Source organism: Boleophthalmus pectinirostris, unplaced genomic scaffold, assembly GCF_026225935.1.
Source record: "Boleophthalmus pectinirostris isolate CB_2022bp ecotype Guang Dong unplaced genomic scaffold, ASM2622593v1 HiC_scaffold_18, whole genome shotgun sequence".
Classification (NCBI taxonomy): domain Eukaryota; kingdom Metazoa; phylum Chordata; class Actinopteri; order Gobiiformes; family Gobiidae; genus Boleophthalmus; species Boleophthalmus pectinirostris.
Window position 1 is genome coordinate 31,514,354 of NW_026571133.1, and position 23,607 is coordinate 31,537,960.

General features: G+C 38.9%; 1 protein-coding gene across 1 annotated transcript in view; it reads left to right on the forward strand.

The window, feature by feature from the left end:
* Nucleotides 1-7,306: 7,306 nt before the first annotated feature.
* trabd2a (TraB domain containing 2A) overlaps nucleotides 7,307-23,607 on the forward strand; it is a 73,945-nt gene continuing 57,644 nt past the window's right edge. The window contains exons 1-2 of the mRNA XM_055153776.1: nucleotides 7,307-7,836; nucleotides 9,062-9,622. Of these exons, the coding sequence (XP_055009751.1) occupies nucleotides 7,735-7,836; nucleotides 9,062-9,622 (663 nt within the window). The 5' untranslated portion in view covers nucleotides 7,307-7,734. The remainder of the gene's footprint in view (nucleotides 7,837-9,061; nucleotides 9,623-23,607) is intronic.

Sequence of the window (23,607 nt, forward strand, 5' to 3'; positions counted from 1 at the left end):
CTAAAAACAAATATTTTTTCTGTTTATCTTGGTGAATATCAAATCTCAAGTCTGATTCTTTCAATAGGAATGCTGTCAAAACTTTAAAATATCAGCTATATTTTTTCTGTGTCAAAATTCAGTACTTGTTCCGCTACTGTTCAAGCACAACACAAGTCCATCATTGATGTCCTGTAAAACCTATTGGACACTGTGAAAAGATCTGACAGGTGGTGTAGATTTGACACCTGAGCTAGCGTGTACTCCGTCAGGGGCCAACCAGTTTTGATGTGTTGATTTTTGGCGTGACTTGAGTGAAACACAGGTGAGGTGCAGAAGGGAAACTTAAACCTCATGTTACGTCTGTTGACATACTCATCAGCTGAAATGAAAGATGGAGAAGTTCTTTAAGACGAAACTGAAAGGGCTTATGGGGAATGTTGAAACTACTAGTACATCCACTGAGGAAAAACATAAGTTATCTGAGTTAATTGGTTGTATTATTATCATTTTTGTTTCTCATTTATATTTTCATTTTTACAAAAATTACTGTTTATACATTATCTTCTTTCACTGACATAGAAACTTGAGACTCACATCCCTGCTCTCAGAGATCTGTTAAAAATATAATTCCAATTAAAACTGTATATACTATGAGGTCAGTGATGCACTATCAAATGTTGAATGACTGTAATAAAGTTTGAAACAGGTATATAAAGTATATAAAGATGCTCATTCTTCAATAAAAATAGAATAAATCCAAACAACATTCTTATTTGTTACACTTTTTTCTTTTACTTACTATAAATGGAAAAAAGCTGTACTTCACAAAGTAAAAAGTCATATATATATAATTTAAAAAGTTGGCTAATGATAAAAAAAAGTACTTTCTACCCCATTTTTCCCACAGCAGCAGAACCATCTGTCACATCAGCCATTCCTCTTCCCCTTTGTCTAGACTTCTATGTCTATCAAATCACTACTGTATATAGTGCACCAAGGTCAAATAGTGTATCTCTCTTATCCATATGTTTCAGAGTAATGAAAAGTTAGGACTGTCGCCATAGCAATTAACAATTCAAATTACAATTCCTTTTGAATAGTCAGCCATTCTCAAAATGGCACCATACAACAGGAAGCTGAAACCCATGAAAACTACGCGGCCATGCAGACTTATTGGTGAAAGTCCACCTGGGGCCGTATGGTATGGGATCTCTTCAGTCAGTGAGCCGGTGAGTCACTCTGTTGCCGTGACCACTAAATCAAAGACCTATTTGAACAGCTGCATTCCTTCACACTCCTCCATCCTCTCCCTCTCTCTGGACATGCCCCAGTCCTGAGTGGAGTGTAAGCCATCGACCTAAGCCCCTCTCTGGACCTCTCTGCACCTCCTCTGCTGTGATGGAGATGGGGGCTAATGGAAAAAGATTGCGAGAGCGAGTTTAGTCACTGGGGCTGACAGCGGACAGGTGTCTATTAGGGGCCAGGCACACACATTAGACAAAGAAGTCCAGTCAGGCTGCACATATGTGATTTATGGTGCGCGGACAGTGATGGAGCTTTTACACTTACACAGCATCACTTCCACACGAGCATTGATCATGGAGTCTTTAATCATCGCTGACAGCCAGGGGAATAGTATGGGCAGGTCAGACAGAGAGCTCGCATAGATGGATTATTTGACTGTAGAAATAGTATTGTATTAGCTTCAATTAGGGAGTGGGTGCAGTATGTATCTGATCCCATGTTCAAATTGAGTATAGCTTCTGCTGATAATTTTTTTTTTTTATTTATTCTTAGTTACAAAAACATGCTTAACTCTGTTTGGTTCAAACCTAAAATAACTTTCTCTGATCTGAATCCTCACTACTTAAACCCCAGCACCAGATGAGGCACGGTCTGTCTATATACTGAGAATGAGAAAAACTTGTACGTGTCCTCTACCTGAAGGTTAAGGCACAAGATTTGTTTTGACATGTTGCCACCACCTACCCCTAGCTTTTTTTTTTTTTTTTTTGAAACTTATTCTTTTCCAACGTTTATGCACATCTTAATTACTTAAAATAAATGTAACTGCTTTGAAACAAGCTGTTTGTTCCCAAATAAAAACATATCTCATATTGTCCCAGATTGTGAGAAATGACCATCGTTGAACATATCCTGACAGATGATCTGCAGATGAAGACATATCTATGAGTGAAGCGCAGCTGTCATCACACAGACAGAGCCAGTGGAATTATGGGGGTAATAAACGTGTGACAGTGGAACATCACACTAGATTGAGTTTAGATTTCTCCTCAGTGTAATATCCACAGCAGCTGATCAAACTCAAGCACACATTATTGGAAAGACAGCCCTGAGATCTGACAGACAGGTGCGCTGATGTCATTTCATAAAATTCAATGACGAGGATAACATCCACTGAAAACAACATCTGTATGGTCTGAATATTGATGGCCTCATAGCATAACAGTCTTTTTTTCTTTTACTTTCTTTTTTTGAGCCAAATTGAGTTTTTGGTCTCATTCACTCCAGATCTTATTGCATCTGGAGGTATCATTGGATCTGTCCTTAGACAATCAAAATGATTTTTACAACCCAAAAAACACAAACAGCCCAAGTGATCTCATTGAATGTTTATTTTTCTATTTTCCTTGAAAGCCTTGAAAAATGACACAATTATTTAAGGTAAAAATCCTCCATCCTCCAAAAGTCCTGCACAAACCTAGCTCAAGATCTGGGGATGGGTCCATTGGCCTGACTGCTGCTCGCAGGTTACCCCAATGGCATTTTAGGATGGGTCAAATACAGAGGAGAGACAAATTTCCTCACAGGGACAGTAAATGCTAACTTAACCCGCTTTCCCTCACATATTTTGAGTTATGAAATTCATGTATCATTTCACTCTTTTTAATTGTGGCACAACTTCAGCCAATTGTTGATTTTATTTGTACATTTATTTATTTCAGAAAATGTAATAAAAGACACAACATAAAGGCATCTCCAAACTGGCAAGTTAATGTTACAGACAGAATATATTTTGGACAACAACTAAGTGAAGAAAGTACACAACAGTTTTGTTTTTATTCACACAATTTGACAAAACACATAAATGCACCCAATTAATCTTTACTGCACAAACTCCTTGCCCACTATTGTTTCAACCTGGAGACACAGAATTGATTATAGCAGGCCAAGTTACTGACCAGATCTGTGGAGAGGATACCCCACTGACTTGTCGGTTTGGGGTATTTTGACCAGTAATTGGCATCCATAATACAAAAAATGCAATAAAGAGATGCTTAATGTTCATATTAATATAATGTTAATATTCCAAGCAAAACAACAGTATCCTCGTGGAGACCAGCAGGTGACGGACCCAACACGGAAAAAGTTATGCAGTGCACCTTTAAATGCATGCACGTACTATTTACAGAAAACGGTCATGGCTGGATTACTGTGTATGTGAAGTAGTATCAAATGGCTGCACGCAGACAAGCAAGGAGACTGACCACAACATGCAAAACCACACCAGGAAGCTGTGTGCCCTTTTACAACACGAGTCTCACATGGAATAGTTTGTGGCTCTTCCAAATGTCCAAAACACATTTCATCAAACTGAGCCAGTGGAGTCTTCCTCTGACTAACTGCCCCATCATCCGGCAACCACTTCCAACTCAGCTCCTCGTGTCTTTAGTTTCATCGTGTTTTTAAAAATGTGAAATTCTAGATCTGTGCATCAGAAGGATCTTTGAATATGTTGTGAGTATCACAAACAGCTCTCATTTTGTGGTTTTCTGCTAAATTGGCTGGGCAAACGGATAGAAGCCACTAGAGTGTAGGATCAAACAGGTAGGATTACGTCAAAGTGGCACAAAACCTTGCTTCGTCACTGGATTGGTCAGGTTAAATTAGCACTATGTGAAAGGAGAGGAAGCTGTGTGAAACCAGTCTACAACTATCAAACTCTGAGCCAACCACAGCTTAAGAATAATGGAAACACAAACTTGGCGAAACTTTGTGACATAAACCAGTAGAGACATTTGAGTGGGATTTGATAAAGACTGCATTCTGTTATCCGTTTTTGTAATAAAACCTTTTTGTGTGTGTTACTAATTATACTAAATTAGCCTATCTAGATGATGCAACTGTGATACTGGCCAGATTTATCAAATCCATACAACAAAATCCATAATATTCTGCTCCAAAGTTCCATATTTGCTCAAAGACAAAAATATAAATACAACTTTGTTCTCTGTTCTACAATTGATTGTGTTACACAATTGTGTGATTTCTTCACTTCTAAGTCTCTGATAAGATGATGCAGTAATCATTAGATTGATTTTTTTTCTTTTTCTCAGAACGGTGGATATGGTGGAATCTTGGGTCCGGTTGTGGAGTCTTTGAAACAGCCACTTCTGGATGAATGAGGGAGACAGAGTTACACTGTAAACCGTATCTTTGACTCCATATAGACTATAATGCAACTTCTGAAGCACCTCTCCCAATTGTGTCACTAAACTATGTGTTACTAATAAAATTTTTTCGCAGGATATAGCCCAGAAAATATGACTGACCAAACAGACTGAGTCAGATAAACTCATAGTTCCTGGAAGCCTTTATTACTACTGTCTCCTCTTATGTCTGACTAAGTGCAACAAGCGAATAAATCCATTCGGCACTCCACTTATGGGAAACTTGGATTCTGTGGTCACTTTAAAGCAGCGGACATGCAAGTTGCAGCCAGTATGATTTTTTTTTTTTTTTTTCCAGTGAGAATAAAAGACAAACTCCCTTGCTGACACCTGACAGGATCAAATACATCCTCCACCTCAGAAGCTCCATAAAACCAAACATATGTAATCAAGTCCATATTGTGAGGGCCTTTTGATGGGGCTGCTACACTGTTTACTCTGCAGCCCTCAGAAGTCCTCACTTGTGTTTGATCCAAACAAACGGACACTTTCAAGTGGAAATGTACAGATGTAGTGTGGGATCAACATTGACACAGGTCACAGAAGTCCTGCAGAGACTTCAAAAACAGGTCTGCTTTTGATACAATGATAAAAAAACAACAAAGTAATGAGATAAAACGGACAGCGCTTCAGAAGGTGGACATGAAGAAGAATGCTATGTTTTGTAACGTGTTTAGAAAGCATGGAAGCATTTAAGCAGCTGACACCGTGATTTATTCATAGTTTCATGCAAATTACAGCAGACTAGAAGAATATGGGCATACGTGTTTATATGAAACAGCCTCTGCTAAGTGAAGACAATAAAGAACATGTGTGCATGTGAGCGAGAGCCGCTCAAACAGATGCCCCTTCACAAATAACACGCTTCTAAAGCTTTGGCAAAACGCACGCGGAAGCAGCTGCAGGTGTCCTTTTTAACTTCCCTTACAGATACACAAATAAAAAGCAGGAGAGCTCGTCATTACCTTCATCTTATTCAGCAAAACAAGTCTAGACCTTCAAACTCCTCACAAGCCGCTATATAAGGCATAAATAGCCAAACTTGAAGCAAAGCTCAACAACTCACTCTGAACACTAAGCTTTTATTTTTAGGTTGTTAAGAGTAATACTTTCACAGTGAGATGAATACTGGCATTTCAATAATGGATGTGATTTAGTAATGAACATTTAAAACATTTAATTAACATTGGCCGCTAATGAAGCCACAAATCACTTAGGTCAATTTTATGACTTCCACAAGCAGCTGTTCCCACACCCCGGAAGCGCACGTTCAGCGCGTACACAGGCCTGGCTATGTGCAGCCATGCCTGTAGCCAAAGCTCTAGTCCTGTAGCCACAATGGCACAGTGAAATAGAATTTGGATTCGATGCATTCATGAGAGCCCTTAATGGAGACAAAAGAAAATAATTTTGATAAAATGGTTGTGGTGCCACTGTTCAAAACCACAATGCACGTGGTGTCTGGCCATGTCCACCAGAGGGAGCTATAACAACCAACCAAAAAGCCATAAGAGTGGACAAACTTGAGTAAGTTTTATAGAAACAGTGGGCCTGTATATTCGTGTTAGTTGCTATCACTTTTATTTTTAATACAGTATTCCATAATTCAATGCGTAGAATAGATCAGATTTTTGCGGTCAATAAGCGTTTTCATCGCTATCTTAACCAGACAGACGGATCAGGAAAACGTATCTTAAAAGTGCAGCCAGGCTCGTCATCTCTTTGGTCTGAATCCTGTTATTTGTCTGCAAACATTCGCCGATCAGAATACGGCCTGGGGTTATTCCTTGCGTAAACAAGCTCCTTGTATTTACTCAGACGTCTGACAACATGTGCCCTGCTCTCTGTGTGAACCCGCGGACTGATGGAACCTCGGGGTGTTGGGGACCCGCGTTGTCTAATTTGAGACATCAGAACACTGGTTAGTTAAACCCATTACCCGTGGAGTTATTACGCACGACACAGATGTTGATCTGGCTGCCACAGGCCAGACATGTCTTTCCTTTCATTTCACTTGAAACTAATGGGTAGGAGAGAGACCTGATGCCAGCTGATAAAGAGGTGGAGTTATTCATCCATATGTCTGCCCTCACTCTTACTTTTGCTAAAGAGCTGTTATTACACTCTTTCTTATGGTAATGCGCGCAGTTTGTTGGCATTAACTGCGGGGCCATGACAATCTTCTTCTGGGATCTCACTGGCACCTGGCTCCAAGGCCTCACAGTGGGAAAAATAAGACAGAATCAGGAAAATAGCTTAATACCATTGTTGGGAGACGACTGGTAGACGGCATTATATACATTTAACTATAGAAAAATGAAAGAAACGCGTGCGTAAAAGAAGCCATGTTAATTAAGCGTAGCAAGCCTGTAGCCCTAAAACAGGCCTCATGATAAATAATCGAACGACACGATTAATCATTTAATGGCCTAAGGAAGAAAAAATGTACTTTGTGTCTGCAGAAAATCAGTGACTTATCTGGAGTTTGTTTTTTTTACTTTGAAAAAAGTACTCACTTCACTTCGTTTTAAACATAATGTACAATCAATAAAGAGTACTACTAATCGTTACTGTCCAATTTACAATTTGCTTTGATGCAAAAAGGTCTTAACGCAGCATTTCTACCGCGGTGATGTTTAATCAGATTACTGCTGTTCGCGCGCGTGTGTTGGGAGAAGTGGAGGGAGGGGTGGGCGACCCAGGGGGTAGGTAGCCTATGGTCGAGTTGCATGGCCGACAAAGATGCTCACACACACGCCGAAGGGGGAGAGACGAGGGAGTGCTGGCTGAAGACCTTTCTCTGGAAACTACAACTAGTTTACTACTTACTCATTCACTCAGGACGCGACTCAAGAGCCTTTTACGCACGTTTTTCCTTTAAACGCAAACTAAAAACAAACATTTCTCTGCCGCAGGTAGGGTGACGCAACGTGGACCTGTTGGAGCGTTTCAACTTGCGTGGAAAGTTTGTTACAAGAGATTATGAAGGAGATGAGGAGCGGACTGAGCGGGTGATGTGACCTCGTAACTCCGATGTCTTCGCGTCGCGGTGGGACCCATGAGAAACGGCAACCACGGTCCATGCCCCGTGTACGGCCAGTAACATGACCATGTCTGTATCGGATAGTTGTCCGCTTGTCCTGTGCGGCCACATGGAGCTCGGGCTGTGGGAATAGGAGATAACTTAACACGCTTTGAGTGCATCAACATTGCCAGTGACACGCTGTTTTGTGTGTGAAGCAAACACGCTCCCGTCCACGTTGTTCCACCGAGAGCTACGATGCGGGGAACCGTGGCAGCGCTCATTCAGTCATGTCTAATTCTTCTGGTCCGGGCTGACCAGTGGCTCAAGGACTCGGGGAACTGCGAACTCAATAAGAAAGTAAGTCGCCACGTGAGCTTTTATAACACCTTCCAAGCTTGTTGTGAAGTGCTGGAATAATTGGCACGCACATCCCCTGCTTTTACGCACACATTGGTTTGGTAAATGTTTGGTTTACGACCCTGGTCTCACGCGTGAGCAACTTTCTCCTCAGCTTTTCTTGTACCTGCTTAAGACTGTTTGCCAGCTTTGACTTAAATTGTAATACAACTGATAAAATAAATTTGATTTACCTAACAGGTAAAGGTAAAGCTTTATCAGGATTAAGATGAAATGTTGACAGTATGATTTTAGATTTGTAAAATAAACACTAGCCTAAATATGTTGCGTATTGTCTACTGGAGTATTCGTTTAACACTTATTAAGTTGAAATAGTAAATAATTAAGAGAGGAAGCTACAGTCCACTTCGGTTTGAAATGTGTGTTGTTTATTTTGCGCTGAGGTCCTAAGTGGCCTGTTAATAAGTCATTATCAGTGTGTTAACAGTCGCTCTAATAAACAGGCTGTGCGGCTGGTGTCAGACAGCCTGGTGTGGCTGAAATCCTGCAGTGGCTGACACGAATCACAGGCCAGGACTATGAAGACATTGTGAACTTAAGGAAACACCACACATGGAAAACTACAATTTAATTAGTGTCAAGTTTATTCACAGAACCTTTTATTTGACAAAATAAACCAGATTGAATTTTATACAGATATCCTTAGTCACTACAGCATAGTATTTTCATTTTAACATTTTCAGTTTTGCTGTACAAACGTTGATGTCCAAAATGAGTTGCAGCATAGTTTTGTATAATAATGAAGCATATAAACTAGCTGTCATTCTGTAGTGTAGAAAAGCAGTTTGCTGTTCCAGTTATTTGTTCATTTCATTGGACGTGCAGTATTGGCCCACCACAAACACAACAGGGTTTCTTATGGGGATGAGTTGTCTCTGTTTTACAAGAGGTGGACATGTTTTATTTCTTTCTCTCTCTTTTTTTTTTTTACTTATGCCATGTGTGATTACGACATCATTTGAACATTTTAAGTCATCCATACCAATCACATAAGTGAATCAATTACACTTCTGATATAAGCAGTTATTTTAAAAAAAGATATTGTAATGGCTCATTTCGCAAAATGTATACATTTATTAAGATTTAGTGTTCATGTAGTGACTCCCAGATTTATTATACATGCAGCGGCTGTTCTCACACTCTCCTGTCTCTTCTTCATCCTCAGCAAAGTGAACTCAACTCCTTCCTGTGGACCATCAAACGGGACCCCCCCTCTTACTTCTATGGCACCATCCATGTTCCCTACACCCGCGTTTGGGACTACATACCTGATAACTCCAAGCAGGCCTTCCAGGAGAGCAACATTGTCTACTTTGAGTTGGACCTCACTGACCCTTACACCATCTCAGCTTTGACCAGTTGTCAACTCTTGCCCCAGGGCGAGAACTTACAAGATGTTCTACCACGAGACATTTACCGCAGACTGAAGAGACATCTGGAGTACGTGAAGCTCATGATGCCCTCCTGGATGACCCCTGACCAGAGGGGCAAAGGGCTGTACGCGGACTATCTGTTTAATGCCATCGCGGGAAACTGGGAGAGGAAGCGACCAGTTTGGGTGATGCTTATGGTGAACTCTTTGACTGAGGCCGATATAAAGACTCGAGGGGTCCCAGTGTTGGACTTGTACTTGGCCCAGGAAGCGGAGAGGATGAGGAAGAGGACCGGAGCAGTGGAGAAAGTGGAGGAGCAGTGTCATCCGTTGAATGGACTTAACTTCTCTCAGGTCAGTTGGAATAGCTTGAGTCGTGTTTTTTGAGATTACCTCAAAACCTTCTACACAGACGTAAAGTGATACAAAAGTAGGGGAGCAGATTTTGTGGAACGTAGTCCTTTAGTTGTTAACTCAATTAATCAGTTGATGGTATCTTAGTCAATCAAAATTTGTAATAGTCGAGCTATTATTTTCTTGGATTATAAGAATTTATATGGGCCAACAGCAGAAAGAAGGTATGGAGTGAGACAGCCAATGCCTTGGATTGAATTATGTGTTTAATCAGTGTCTTTATAAATACATTGTTTCTTAGACCATTTTTTAATATAGTTGTTTTTACATGAGAGTGTGCCACACCTCCTTTGTAGTCAACTAAATGATCTGCAGGGCATGTCTTTAATCAACCAAGATTTTCTTTAGCTGACTACAGCCCTAGAAAATACAGTGTAATTTTGGAATGTTGGAATCTATTTATGTTGCTGCTTGCTATCATTTGACCTGTCATGGTTTTCCCCCATAACAACCAAACAAATTGTCATTATCAAACAAACTGCACTTTGACAGCTACTATGTCTGACAAGGTAGCTAAACTAGAATCAGTAACTACAATGTTTCAGAAGATATAATTACAGGTAGTTATGGGGGTAATTCTTCAAATGACTCAAATAATGATGTACAGATGTGGTAGTAAGTTCTATTTGCTTACACAGGGATCTCTAGCATAACATACATTTGGTGACTTACACCAGTAATTCTGAGCTAGTTTTACTACTATTATCAAAATGGCCAGTAATGAGGTTATTTGCTAGGGTTCTCATCTCTGGTACTAACCTACACTTCCGTAGTCTCCTTTTGGCCATGCTACAATATATAAGTGAGATACATTTTCAGAAACTAACCATCAAAATTTCAGTTTATTTCATATTAATTTATTTTTAAAACGTCAAGAAAAAACATCTTACATTTTAGCTATTAAGGATGATGCTCTATCACCTGTGTCTCTCCATGGAGATGTTAGTGTTTGCTTAGAATTTTCCACACTGGCATTAAATTGATCCTGCATTTATACAGTTGCAGCTGAAAGAAAAAACACAGAAAAAAAAAAATCTTATACAAAGATCTGACCTGTAACTTTGATCACCTGCTTGCCACTGTGGAGTTTAATGCTTTATCTATTCTACACAAATCAACCTCAATGACCCTCTGCCATAAAAGTTACTCAGTGCATCTTTAATAGTCTCAATAGATTGACCATAGAATTTCACAAAGCCCTCCCCTCCCCTCCACATTTCCTTGGATGGAGAGAATTAGGTGGTTCATAATCAGCTGTACAAACAACATCTTCCACCCTGTCCTTTATTATTAACGAAAAATGGATGTTAATGAGCCGAGTCTCCGATCGGGAGCAAAAGCCCTCCTTGTTCTTGAGTTGTGCCTGTCTCTCTTCCTGACCGTGCCCCCACCTGACCCCTCTGAGCACCGCAAACAGCTCTCAAAGGCACCAGTCACTATGAAATCATGTTGCGTATTATTGAGGAATTTGGACTAATGCTGGTCAGGAGCTGGGGGGATTACATTCAAGTAGTTACCTTAACGCTGACAGTTGTTATTTTAAAGTGAAACCCGCTGAATTCACATCAACCCACAACCTCCCATCAACCCTTTTATTAGTGTTTCTATGGATACGGGATGTCAACGATCATGAGGTGTACTGTATAATGGGTTTAATATAAGTGTCAGCTGTATCAATTGTAAATCTGTTTCGGAAGTTTACTTATCCTCGCTCCTAGGACAGAGTTTGATTGTGCAATATGAGTGGCTCACAGTTTTAAGCTCACTTTTGTTTTTATAACAAAATCACTCAGTTATTTAATTTAATGGGAGTGAGTTTGATTTAGCTGTCACTGCGTCAGTGCAAGGATAGCAGCCGTCTACAAAATTTGTGTTAGCTCGCCCTTTGTGATGCCAAAAATGTTTCATGATTTTTTTTCCTCATATTGATTTGATATCGAATTTTTTTTTGTCCCATTTTCCGTATTAATTCCACCAATATAAGCAGTGCAGACTTTTAAAAGGCTCATATTATTCTATTTTCTGATCCATGTCATAATGTTGTTTCCTCATCATAAACATTGTGTTGTGTTTTGTTTCATTCTCACATGTGTAACACACAAACCCTGTATATTTAGGCTGAGCTCTTCTCTCAAATGGAAAACACTCCACCTTGTGATGTCATGTGGTAATACAGGAAGTGCTCCACTGTGTTTTTAAACTCTATACACCTTCTCGAGAATCATTTGGATAATTTCAGCCCTGAACTGCCAAAGCAAAAGGTAAAAGGAATCTGTTAACTTGAAAAGTCCCATTACATGACATCACAAGGTGGAATAGAGCATTTTGAGCTTTGGAGATGTAGATGGACTAATAATGAAGCTTTACTTAAACATGTGAATGAAACAAAACACAACTCCAGATATGTTTTTCAGGAGGTAATGCCATTCTAACATGGCTTAAAGCTCACAATAGTACATTTTGCATAATACAGGATCTTTAATTGTCATTTAATACAAAAAAAAAAAAAGTCAAATTTCCTCCTCCAATGAACTTCTGCTCCAAACCACATGCTTTTACTGACAGAGGATTGGCTGTAGCCCTCTCCATTAAAAAGATCCACTAGAAATGACTGAATCTCAATTAAAACTTTACAAGCTCATGTCAATATGACAACATCCATGAAAAAATTTAAAATATTTAAAGTTATCAGATTTTCATAATTACATCTACATCTTATTTTTAATCTGGAGGAGAGCCTTTGGTTTGTTTCCCTTAATTGCAATATAAAACCCAAAACTGGCACACTTTGCTCTACTTTCCTGTAAGTAGGAGCGCAGAGCTGTTGACAGAGTTGCCCAAAACCGTAACAGAGGACTTTACTAACAGTTGGCATCATAAATCTTGTAGGTTATTTCAAAGCGGTGACACAGTGGTTTTGTTTTGATGTAGCGGCTCTGTTGTCATGGCGGCTGTAAAGGGGAAAATGAGGAAGCTGGGTGGGTGAGCTTGTGTTTGTCAACGGCCCCATAAAGAAGGAACAGCTCCCATCATCAGCACTGTCATGGACTCAGCCCCAACAATGAATCCTACTGCCCCAGCCATGCTCTGCTAACTGGGCTCTCTGTCATGTCCACACTCAACCCAAAGTTCAGTCAACTACCGCGAGATTCTGTCTCCACCCGCTTGGCTCCGGAAGATTGTGTAAAAGTAACTGAACATAGCTTATTGAGTCCATTTGAGAGTATTTGTATTTTACTGAAATCTAATTATGGAAATGAAATTAATTATGAATTGCACAAACCCAGTATCTAATCATGCCCATAAAGAACACTGATGCTTGGTATATCACTGCAGTATTATTAAAGCTGCATTATCTGAGTTTCTGTACGCATTAAAGCGTATCTAATAGTTCAGCTCTTAAAAACATTGTTCATTTTATTAATGATAGCTGTATATTTTACACCATATATATTTGTATAATTTGGGGTGGTTGTACTTTTGGGAGTAGAATTTTGTACATAGCATTTAGTAATTATATAATTAGTTACATTTATTTATCCAGTCATCCCAGTCCACAGTATCTGGTTCGTTCTAAACCTATAAACCTAACAGCACTGCATCATCTTCTCTGATTGGCCAGAACTCTGCAAATGTGCATCAACTTCATTTAGCTTCTTTGTTGTAATAATAAATAACAAACAGCTACTTATACTTAGCACTAGCACCACTAAGATGTTGAGCAAATTTGTCATGCTGACTTTTACTTACATACAATTTTGGCATTAGTTCTTGTACTTGAGTACATTTTCAGCTATGTAACTGTACTCATTTTCAGTAGTCTGTTCCACTACTGCACTCAATACTAGTTTTGTTCACAGTTTGGTTGTGTAGTTGAAAAGGTTCTATTTGAAGTCTTTTAGGTCTGTTCAAGTGTGCGATGGACAGATAGACAGTGTTGAGTGAAGAACAGTGGAGAAATAGCGCCACTGTCTCACTCCTGACTGGAAGCACTGTTTTATCAGGCTACAGCTACACTCTGATATTTATGCTCTCTGATTGGCCGTCCAATGTTTTCACTGGCCCTTTAACGCTTGGCCTTAACGGATGGAGGAAGATAAAATAATTAATCATGGTGTAGCTAAATGCCTTTTTCCGATTTTAGATCCAAAATGCTGTGATTAGATTTGTGCAGGTCAGAAGTTCACTATACTGTTACAATGATACTTGTTCTTAACAAGTATTATATATTTTTTTTCTTATTTCACATTTCTTAGAGTAATTCATTAAAATGTGCAGATAGGAAGTACTCAAATACATTTAAGTGACCAATTTTTTTTTTTTAAATAAAATGTTGCTTTTCAGAGCAGTTTTGGTTACTCTTCCCACTGTAAGTTTACAAGTGACAAAAGCTTTATGTAGAATTATTTTAGATTTGAACATATGTGTTTTTTGCATGGCTACTTCAGACATGATTTAGTTTTTTTCAGCAGTTTAGTGTTTCATTTTGTTTAGTGTTTCATTTTGTTTCCTTTGAAAATATGACATTTTGTGCAGTGCCAATTACATACTACTTACTAATTACATACATACTACTTGAGTAGAGTTTCCCCAAATACTTTTTGTGTATTTAGTGATTTCTTAGACTGTAACTCTGTACTTCTACCTAATTCGCATTTTTTAAGTCACAATACTTTGGTAAATCTTTATGGCTAATCTACCTCCTCTGAAAACATCTGAGTCACATGAGTCAGTGATTAGTCCAAGCCTATGTTCTACAGAGTAGATCTAAATACAGATGTCCTGAGGGATGGCAAAATAAACGAGGGATAACGTTGTGGTTAATGACAAGGAAAAGCATGGGGATGCTACATCAGTGTTTGTTTTTCAAACTGGACCATTTAAATGTAGTTCAGTTGTAAAGACTTTTTGGATGACATAATTCTGCATCACTGCATTTAACGGAGCAGATGGAATCCCATTCAGACTGAGGTGCTCTGTCTTTTTCTGTTCTGGAATGTTTTTGTTCATCTTTTTATCTCTCCTTTGCTTGCACCTTATGATAATATAACCAATGAACAAAGCTGGTGAAGATAAAGGCCTATATCATGTTTATCATCATATTTGATGATGGGCCGTTGTTTGAAAAGGGGAAGCACTAATGGTCACTTTTTCTTCTTTTTTTTTTTTGAGTTCCAGATTTTCACACCACAGAATGAGAAAGTAGTGAGAAATATAGCTCCATAAGTCTCACAAACCCTTTAGAACAGGGGTGTCAAACAAATTTTGGTCCGGGGGCCGTATCCAACCGACTTTGATCCCAAAGGGGCTGGATCAGAAAACTCATGGTATATTTACCCCAAAAATAACGATAAGTTCAAATATTTGTGCAGAGAAATGCAAATCTATTACAGAAATCTTTTTAAATTGATGAACTTTCTTTTACAAAATATTATAATATTATGAACAACATGAAACTTTAAGAAAAATGCAATTTCAACACAATGTTTTAACATTAACTTGTATGCAAATAGGAATAAGTAAATTTTTCTTGGAAAATCCTGCACTCGGCTCCACTTTTCTCATTTTTGACATTTTTCTGATGAGGGTGTCACGGTCAACAGTCAAAACGATCGTCTTTTAAGAGCGTTTGGAAAGAGACAAGTCTTCATTTGTGCTGCTCTGGTGGGAGGGGCCACGTACAGAGATGCTGGAGACGCTGCTAATGCTAAGCGCCGCAGAAAATTACCAATATTTAAATAAAAAATATAATTAAAATATTTTAGTAGAAATAAACCGAGGGCCAGATTAAAGTTCTTGGAGGGATGCATCCGGCCCACGGGCCTTATGTTTGAGACCTGTGCTTTAGAACATAGTTAATATCCACAGACATCCATTTTCAGGCCTCTGCACGACTTGGCAACATCTTCTTCCTAATATGTATTTTCAGACAGGAAATACTGGACTCCCTAAACGCAGCCAAGCAGAGCGCCCTGCCACTTACTAGCAGGTTGATGAGAGATAAAATGACTTTTTAAAATGACTTGACGATGCAGGAGTCTCATATACTCATTGGGTGAAAAGACTACATTTTCTCAGGTACAAAAGTTGGATACCCTATGTTTAAACTTTCAAGGTCCTATATTACACAAAATGAATCCTTGTGAACTTCACCCATAGACTGTATATATAAATGGACATAGCTAACGCGCTAGCCACCACGTTCCACACAGTAAGTTTGCATGTGGGCTCTTCTGGCTCCTTCTGAGATTTACAAATTGTAAATTGTGGCCCCTCTCTCTGTAACTGCTGAAGTGAGCATGGTCTCAAAATGTTTGTAATAACTGACTTTACATGATCCTGTTGTTTTTTATTTCACTGTTTTGTTCTTTTAAAAAAAAACTATTCATAATATAGAGCCTGGCTCCAAATTCATCCCTGTAACTGCTAACATCGCAAGCTACATGTAAGTGGAGCCGAACACTATGGGTGACATCACACTCGCTTAGTCCACTTCTTTATATAGTCTATGGCTTTGCCTCTTGTTATAATACTGTTATCGCATCACAAACATACCCAGAGTTGTGTTCTGTTTCATTCACACATGTTTGACTAGTCCTTTATTATTAATCTGTCTACATGTGCCAAAGCTCAAAATGCTCTGTTCCATCTTGTGGTGTCATGAAGCATTAGTTTTCAAGTTAACAGCTACCTTTTGCTTGCAGTTCTGTAGACATGGGCAATTCTGGGTGTGAAATCATCCACATTATTCTACTGAAGTTTTATGGAGTTTAAAAACACAGTGGAGCTCTTCCTGTATTACCAAATGACATCACAAGGTGGAACAGAGTGTTTTCTGATTGCGAGAAGCCTTTATATGCAGGATTTCTGTGGGAATGAAACAAAACAGAAAAGCAGGTAAACATTTTGGGCCTTAACAACACAGATCTTAGAAACAGTTGAACATCTTATCTAATACCTACTTAACTTTCACGCTAAACCACACCTAAGCTAAACTTACTTACTTACAAAAACCTGTTGTACCTCTGTAGTAATTACCCTCCCTTACCTTACCTCTAATCTGTCTCCGATCAGCTGCTCGTACTGCTGCACGGCGCCCCTGGTCTGTCAGAGCCCGGCCCAGCCCATTAGCCTAAGTGGGCCTTGTGTGGACAACAATAGCGGCATGAAGGCCGGCTCTCTCCGCCCGTGTTGTCAAAAAACCCACAGGACATTCCACACCAGCGCGTCGACTCAAAGTGTTGTTTCTTTGCTGCCATCACTGGGAGTAATGGTGCATGCAGGGCCGATGAATGCAGGCCTCAGTGTATGTGCGTATGGGAGCGGACTCAGCAGAGGAGGAATGCTAGTTTCATTCAGGAGGACAAGGGCACAGATGCAGACTCAAGTCCTTAGAGGGGCTATTAGGGACGCAAAGTGTGACTCCTGGATTAGAGATATCATGACACTATACTATATTACCACTGTTTGGTGGGTTTGTGCTTGGTGTGATAGGGTTGTAACTGTAGTGCATTGCAAACAACTTTTTCTTGTTGGAGTTGTCATAGAAATGTTATGTCCTTGCCTGAAATGTTTCACTGTAAGGTATTAAACATATCTGTCTCCATGAAGACGAGCAGATGACTCTATTAGGCCAAGTTACAGAACTGTGGAGAAGTCCACTCACAGTAAGAATGAATTATTTTATTTGGAATAAATAAATATATTTAAGATATAGGTTTAATGCTATATTGTGGTAGCCAGATTCATCAGTTGGTTTCACTTCGTAGAAACCGTCTGACCCTAACTGGTATATTGAGCTTTTCCCAAATCCCATAGGAAGAAAGGCAATAATGTCTTTCCTATATATGATAAAATTCACCAAACATCTCGAGAATCATTGTCAACACAGAATGTATGGCTCTTCACTGATTGGCTGGTGCCCGGAATCAAACTTCCGGGGTTTTTGCGAACGGTCTAGTCTAGTGTATTCCAATTCCCGACCTAGTCCCTGGAGAGAAATGAAATTGAGCGGAGGCAGTAGATGGCACCAGCCTGGCTAATATTTTGGAGCATTCTAGGCAAATAAATAACATTTCCATGGAGACAAGCAGGTGGCAGACCCTCCATCAGAAAGTTAGTGCACCTATATATATATATATATATATATATATATATATATATATATATATATATATATATATATATATATATATATAATTTTTATTTTTTTTTTCATTGCTAATAGCCTTTGGATTGTTAGGAACTACTTTGTGTATCATGGTGAGAGCTTTTTGAGAAATAAAAAATAGTCTGAGCCAGTCTTCTTTGTTCTCCAAAGCAGTATTTTATAAATGTGATTTGCTATGTGATACAACTATTTGGACTACTGTCACTCTTGGACTACACATCCAGCTATAGATTTGTAATTACAACTAAACAATGTGAGCATTTCTTTCCAGTATACAGTATAAACCTCTGTAGTGGAACTTTTGATTCAATTTGTCAGATCTGGCCTGGCCCATGCCACCCCAGTCTATAATTTCACCCATGGTTGAATGTCAACCTTGTTTTTGATTGTGTTTGGCCATGTTTATAACTACGTTCTTTTAAGCCTTACCAAAACCCGGATGTGTTTCAGATCACAAGTCCACCCACGGTATCTGTCTGAACGTGGACCCTGATTATGTTTTGATTGTTTGCCGAGACCTAAAAATAATCTTTTCAAATGTTAAATTATACTTGGCTCCAACCACGCTGCTAAAGGCCAAGTCCTATCTCTAAAGCTAAAGATTTGGGGTTAGCCGATGCTTTCTAACATATCTCTTTGACCCAGTGTCAGGATTGGCTGCGTACTCAGTGGAGATGTCTGTTTTCAATTACAGAATACCCTCAAACATTGAACTTTCTCTTTTTTCCACTGAATAAATCAAAGACAACAATTCTTGAATCGGCAAATGTTTATGGGAAAGTGTCTCCTCTTATCCGTCAGATCGGAGAGGTCATTGAGGAACAGATGGCTCAGCTCGAACAAAAACTCATTGGACAAGATGGACTGTGTCACAAAGTATGAGATTCTCCACTCGCTAGCTTTTGTCCCTACGGTAATGACGGATAAGTGTGCTGGTTATGTAAATGTGATCAAATGTGAAGCGCTACACGGGACAATGGATGTTTTGAGATCCAGAAAACAGGCTTTGAGTTTTTGAGAAGAAGACATGAGGTTAAAGTTTAGGTTAGGGTTAGACAAACAGTTGTGAATGTACGAGCGAGTTATCTTCAATGACTGGTATGTATGGAAGAGCTTTGAACAAGGGGGAAGTGGACCCGCTGGCACGATGACAGGTTTTCACTGTAATACACCAGCAGCAAATCTGATTACATCTCATTTGTTCTGAACCATCCTGGCTGCCGATTCGCTAGCTAAAACATACTCTTGATTTATTCTGCTCATTAAAGATTTTCAAGTGGGAGTTTGATGTCTGGCCAGATAGTTGTGGCTTAAGGAATATTCATTTGTAATTTGGACAAAAGATGAATCACAGTGACTGTTGCAAAAAGCTGCCGAAATGCGAGGTCCAAGGAAATGTCATGTTATGAGATACGAGCAGGAAGTGTGTGGTGTGATTGTGTCCGACTTGTTAAAGTTGGATTTTAATGGACGGAAAATTACATGTCATGGTTTCTACGCGTGCTTATGCTATATTAACATGAACTGCAAATGTATACTATGTAACTTTTCTGGTGGGGGGTACATCACCTACTTGTTTCCATGGAGATATTGTTGTTTTGCTCCTTAGTGCCGCCACAGTTTACCATTTATTTCATTACTTAGGAATCATTTGAAAAACATGCAATTTTACTGTGAGTGCGGTTTCCTCTCTACAAATCTGACGTGTGTGTATACAGTACGCTAAAGCCATACTGTGGCACATTCTAAGCAGTGGTGGAAGAAGTACTCAATTTTGTACTTAAGTAAAAGTAAGGATACCAGAGCAATGAAATACTTAAAGTAAAAGTATCACATGAAAAAGTCTACTTAAGTAAACGTATTAAAGTACCCATTTAAAAATGTATTTAAAGAATAAAAAGTAAAAGTATTTTGCACCAATTTTGAGAGCTAATAAAGCTTCACATGCTTTGATTTTGATAAAGATTTGTGCAGAATTTTCTTAAACAGAAACAATTGAATTGATATTTTTTTCCAAGCTGTTTTTCTTTGTTGTTTGCTCAAACTACAAATGTGTTAAACCTCTTGGCCCTTTCAACAGATCTCAAGCAATAATAAAAAAAATACTTACACCTTTCAGTCCAGTTAAAAAATGTAGCGGCGTAGAAAGTACAGATACCGGCTCACAAATGTAGTGAAGTAAAAGTAAGAAGTTTCCACTTTAAAATCTACTTAACTAAGTTATAGATACCTAAAATGTATACTAAAGTACAGTACCTTGCTACTTTTCCTTTGTTATGTTCCATCACTGATTTTAGATAAAGCAATACCTTCTCTGTAGAGACAGAGTAAGATACCTTTTTAACAGTTAAGTCACCCTTGTATTCACACAGATTTGATTAAAACACTTTTTGTTTAATCTTAGAGGAAGTAGATGAATTGCTAGCATGTTTTCACTGCTTTGTCTGTGCCTATCAATTTTCTTGTTACACCTTTCACTGCAATAACCCATTATATTGTATCTCTGCCACTGATACTTCCCCTCACCTGCTGCTCCAGAGTTCACAGTGTGTTAGTGTATGGCTGAGTACAGTAATGCATACACTCCTACATGTCTTTACTTATGTCCTCCCATCAAACTCACTGGTTTCATGTCACATTTTAGGACTAGATTTCTTCTTATGTGTTGACCAAACAGTCTCATATTAAATGCCTGACATTTCTTCAACACTATCTGTCCATCTATCTGGATACATGACACCTTCAGGATCTCACGTTCTCACTAACCTTTTTCAGGGATCATGGAGAAAGAAAACTATCTTCTAACATGTGTTGTCACGATACGAAAATTTCAAACTAAATTTTGGAATACTAAGGAATGGACTCAATACTCAGCACCGATTCTGATACCACATTCTAATCTTTCTTTACAGTATGGAATGTGACTATTGTACTTTCTTTTTTATTACCATGTGGTCTTATATCTCTGTAATCCATCATTTGTCCAGGTAGGGTCCATAATGATCCATTGGCGTAAACTCGTCTATGGGGTTTTACACTTGTTCTAATACAGCTCAAGATCATTCTGAAGCTGTTCAGAAAAGGTTAATTTCTGTCCTGTGATTTTTTTGTTTTGTTTCGATACCTGCTGTAGTTTTACCTGAAGTAGTTTTAGTATCAGTTAGTATCTGATTTTCGACACTTTTGACATCCCATTTTCTAACTACAATGACTTAAAAGGTAGAAGATAAAATTGAGCAATCTATGTCATACGATAGTCCCAACTGTGTGCCCAAAAGAAGTCTCAGATCTGACTTGTTTATCGTGTAACGTATAGCCCAGTGAAGTATATCCTCCTCTCCCGCTGATCACCACAGGTTTTTCTTGGATGTGTAAAGAATACCTCTGCTGCTCTATGACGCATTTTATCGCTCGTCTTTGAATTTTCTCATGAGTAAGTGTAGTGTAAGCATAATAAAAGCTTTCATTGAGCAATAGCAAGTGTAACTGGTTTAAAAATATAGGTAAACCCAAAAACCTCACTGATTTATAGGCTAGGAGGTTAAAAAAAATAGGTTATAAAAATAAGTGCAGAACTATTCACTCTGTAGAAATATTACTTCACAATATAAAAAGTCTTGTAGACAGTTTCATAGATAGGCTATGTTTACAAAGACGTTAATCCACATGTTTGCAATTTGGTTGAAAATTAAAAGCCTACTTGTAAAATTTTTTTTTTACCATACATAAACCATGGCTTGCACACTTTTTAAGCTATTTGGTACTAAGTTTAGTGTACATGTTAAACGCTAATGGAGAAACACTGGTGTCCGCTGCCTTCATTTAACTGAGAAAGGCTTAGACAGGCTAAATATACTTAACACCCAGTAACAGTAGCCTTCCTGTAGTGCAAGCTAATGTATCTTATATGTATGTAACAGCCATTAGAGTGATTACAATGCTAATTCTAATCTGTTTGCGTCACGTCATGCTCTCTTTTGTTGTGCAAGTTCAGATTTTTGCAGCCAGGCTAATCATTGCAAAGCTACAGTTAGCATGGGGGAATTAGCATGTCACTAGCCTAATGCTTTTCCAGCGCAACATTTTATCCCCATAATTGAAACATATTTAGTATGCCTAATTGCCTGTACAAGTGTGATTAAATAGTCTTTATCATCTGAACAATAAGATATTCTATCTTACTAACAATGTGTCATAGAAAGTTTTTTTTTTTCACAGCTAAACCCCGTCACATGGGGTTAAAATAATGTTAAAGCATTTGCTTTGGTGAGTGACAGCTTAACCTTTTGCTTTGCTAACGTGGTATTTTATGCTAATGTTTGCGAAGGGTTAGCGACCAGGAGCTAACAAAAGAGGTGATTAGTTAAGAAAAAGACGCATTGGCTGTTAAGAGGTTACTACTGTCCACAGCTCTGTGTTAACTCAATCACACCACTGTGCCGCACTGATCAAAAGTGACCTCTGTCTGTGCAGATAAACATGTACAGTAAAGGCACTGGAGGACAGATGCACATGGATTTAAAATCCACATTATGACCTCACAGTAAGCTCCTGTGGATTGGCCAGTGGTGCCTCCTGTATATACCGGCCAGGTCTGTGGTCGTCTTGGACCCAGTCCAGTCTTCTGACTGCCTGTATAAACCTCAGTCAAGCTGCTCTGGCCAAAGCTGTCCACACTCTGGATTGATAGTCAATGCTTCCAGACGAAATGTAGCCGTTGTTGTCCAAATGCAAATCTGGAGTTGTGTGTTTAGTTATTTGGGCATGTTTTACTAGTTAATTATTTGTTTATGTTTCACATTCCAAGCCATCACCAGGTGCTAGGCTAATGCAGTAGAAAATGAGAGGAAGCCTGCATGCTTACTCCAATCTGTTTTTATTCTAATGTTTCATTCCAAGGTGGATCTTCCTTAGGTTCCTGTGGGTTACTTAGATTAAATGCAGATTGATTGGAGTATGCATGTTTCCTCTCATTTTCACTGCATTGGTCTAGCACCTGGTGAATGTGCGTATAGTTATTCTATTTTTCCCATTTTTAAAATGCCCCTCTCAGACCACCACCGACTTAAAAAAAAACATACATGTTTAACGTGTTATTAGTTTTTAGTCACAAAACTAAAGTTTAATAGCAGATTTAGCCATCACTGCTTATTTTTACCCCTACTGAATTTCATGAAATATGTTTTTGACTATGTAAACCATATAACTTGCGCCTTCAGTCGACCATAAATCCACCTGTGTTTCTCTGGCTCTTCTTTGCGCTTTCTGCCCTCTTGGTGGTATTTTGCAGGTGAGTACCACACAGGACGTTTCTGCAGATGTTCTAACCACAAATAAACCTGGACAAGCAACTGCCTTGAGCGTTTTACATCCCAGGAACCTCACCCCACACTCCAAACATGGACTCTTACATGACATGCTTAAACTTTGACTTCTTGCACTTTGGGGAATATACACGGGAAGTGCAGTGCCGGTTGCGGGTTCTCGATAAGATCTTCTCAGTGGAGCATGTTTCATTTTGATTAATACTTCTTGTTGTTTGGATGACTGACAGATATTGGTTGGAATACAACTGGGAATGTGATGGTCCACTGCTTAAAAGTGTGTTGTATTGGTAGAGTAGAAAGAGAAGGATGGATGTTGCATAAACGTGTGGTGTGCGGTTGGGCCCTGTGTATTTCTGGAGACACAACTGTCCATCTCTGCGGTTCTATATCTGTCTGTATATGGTTTTATCTGCGGCATTCCAAGTCAG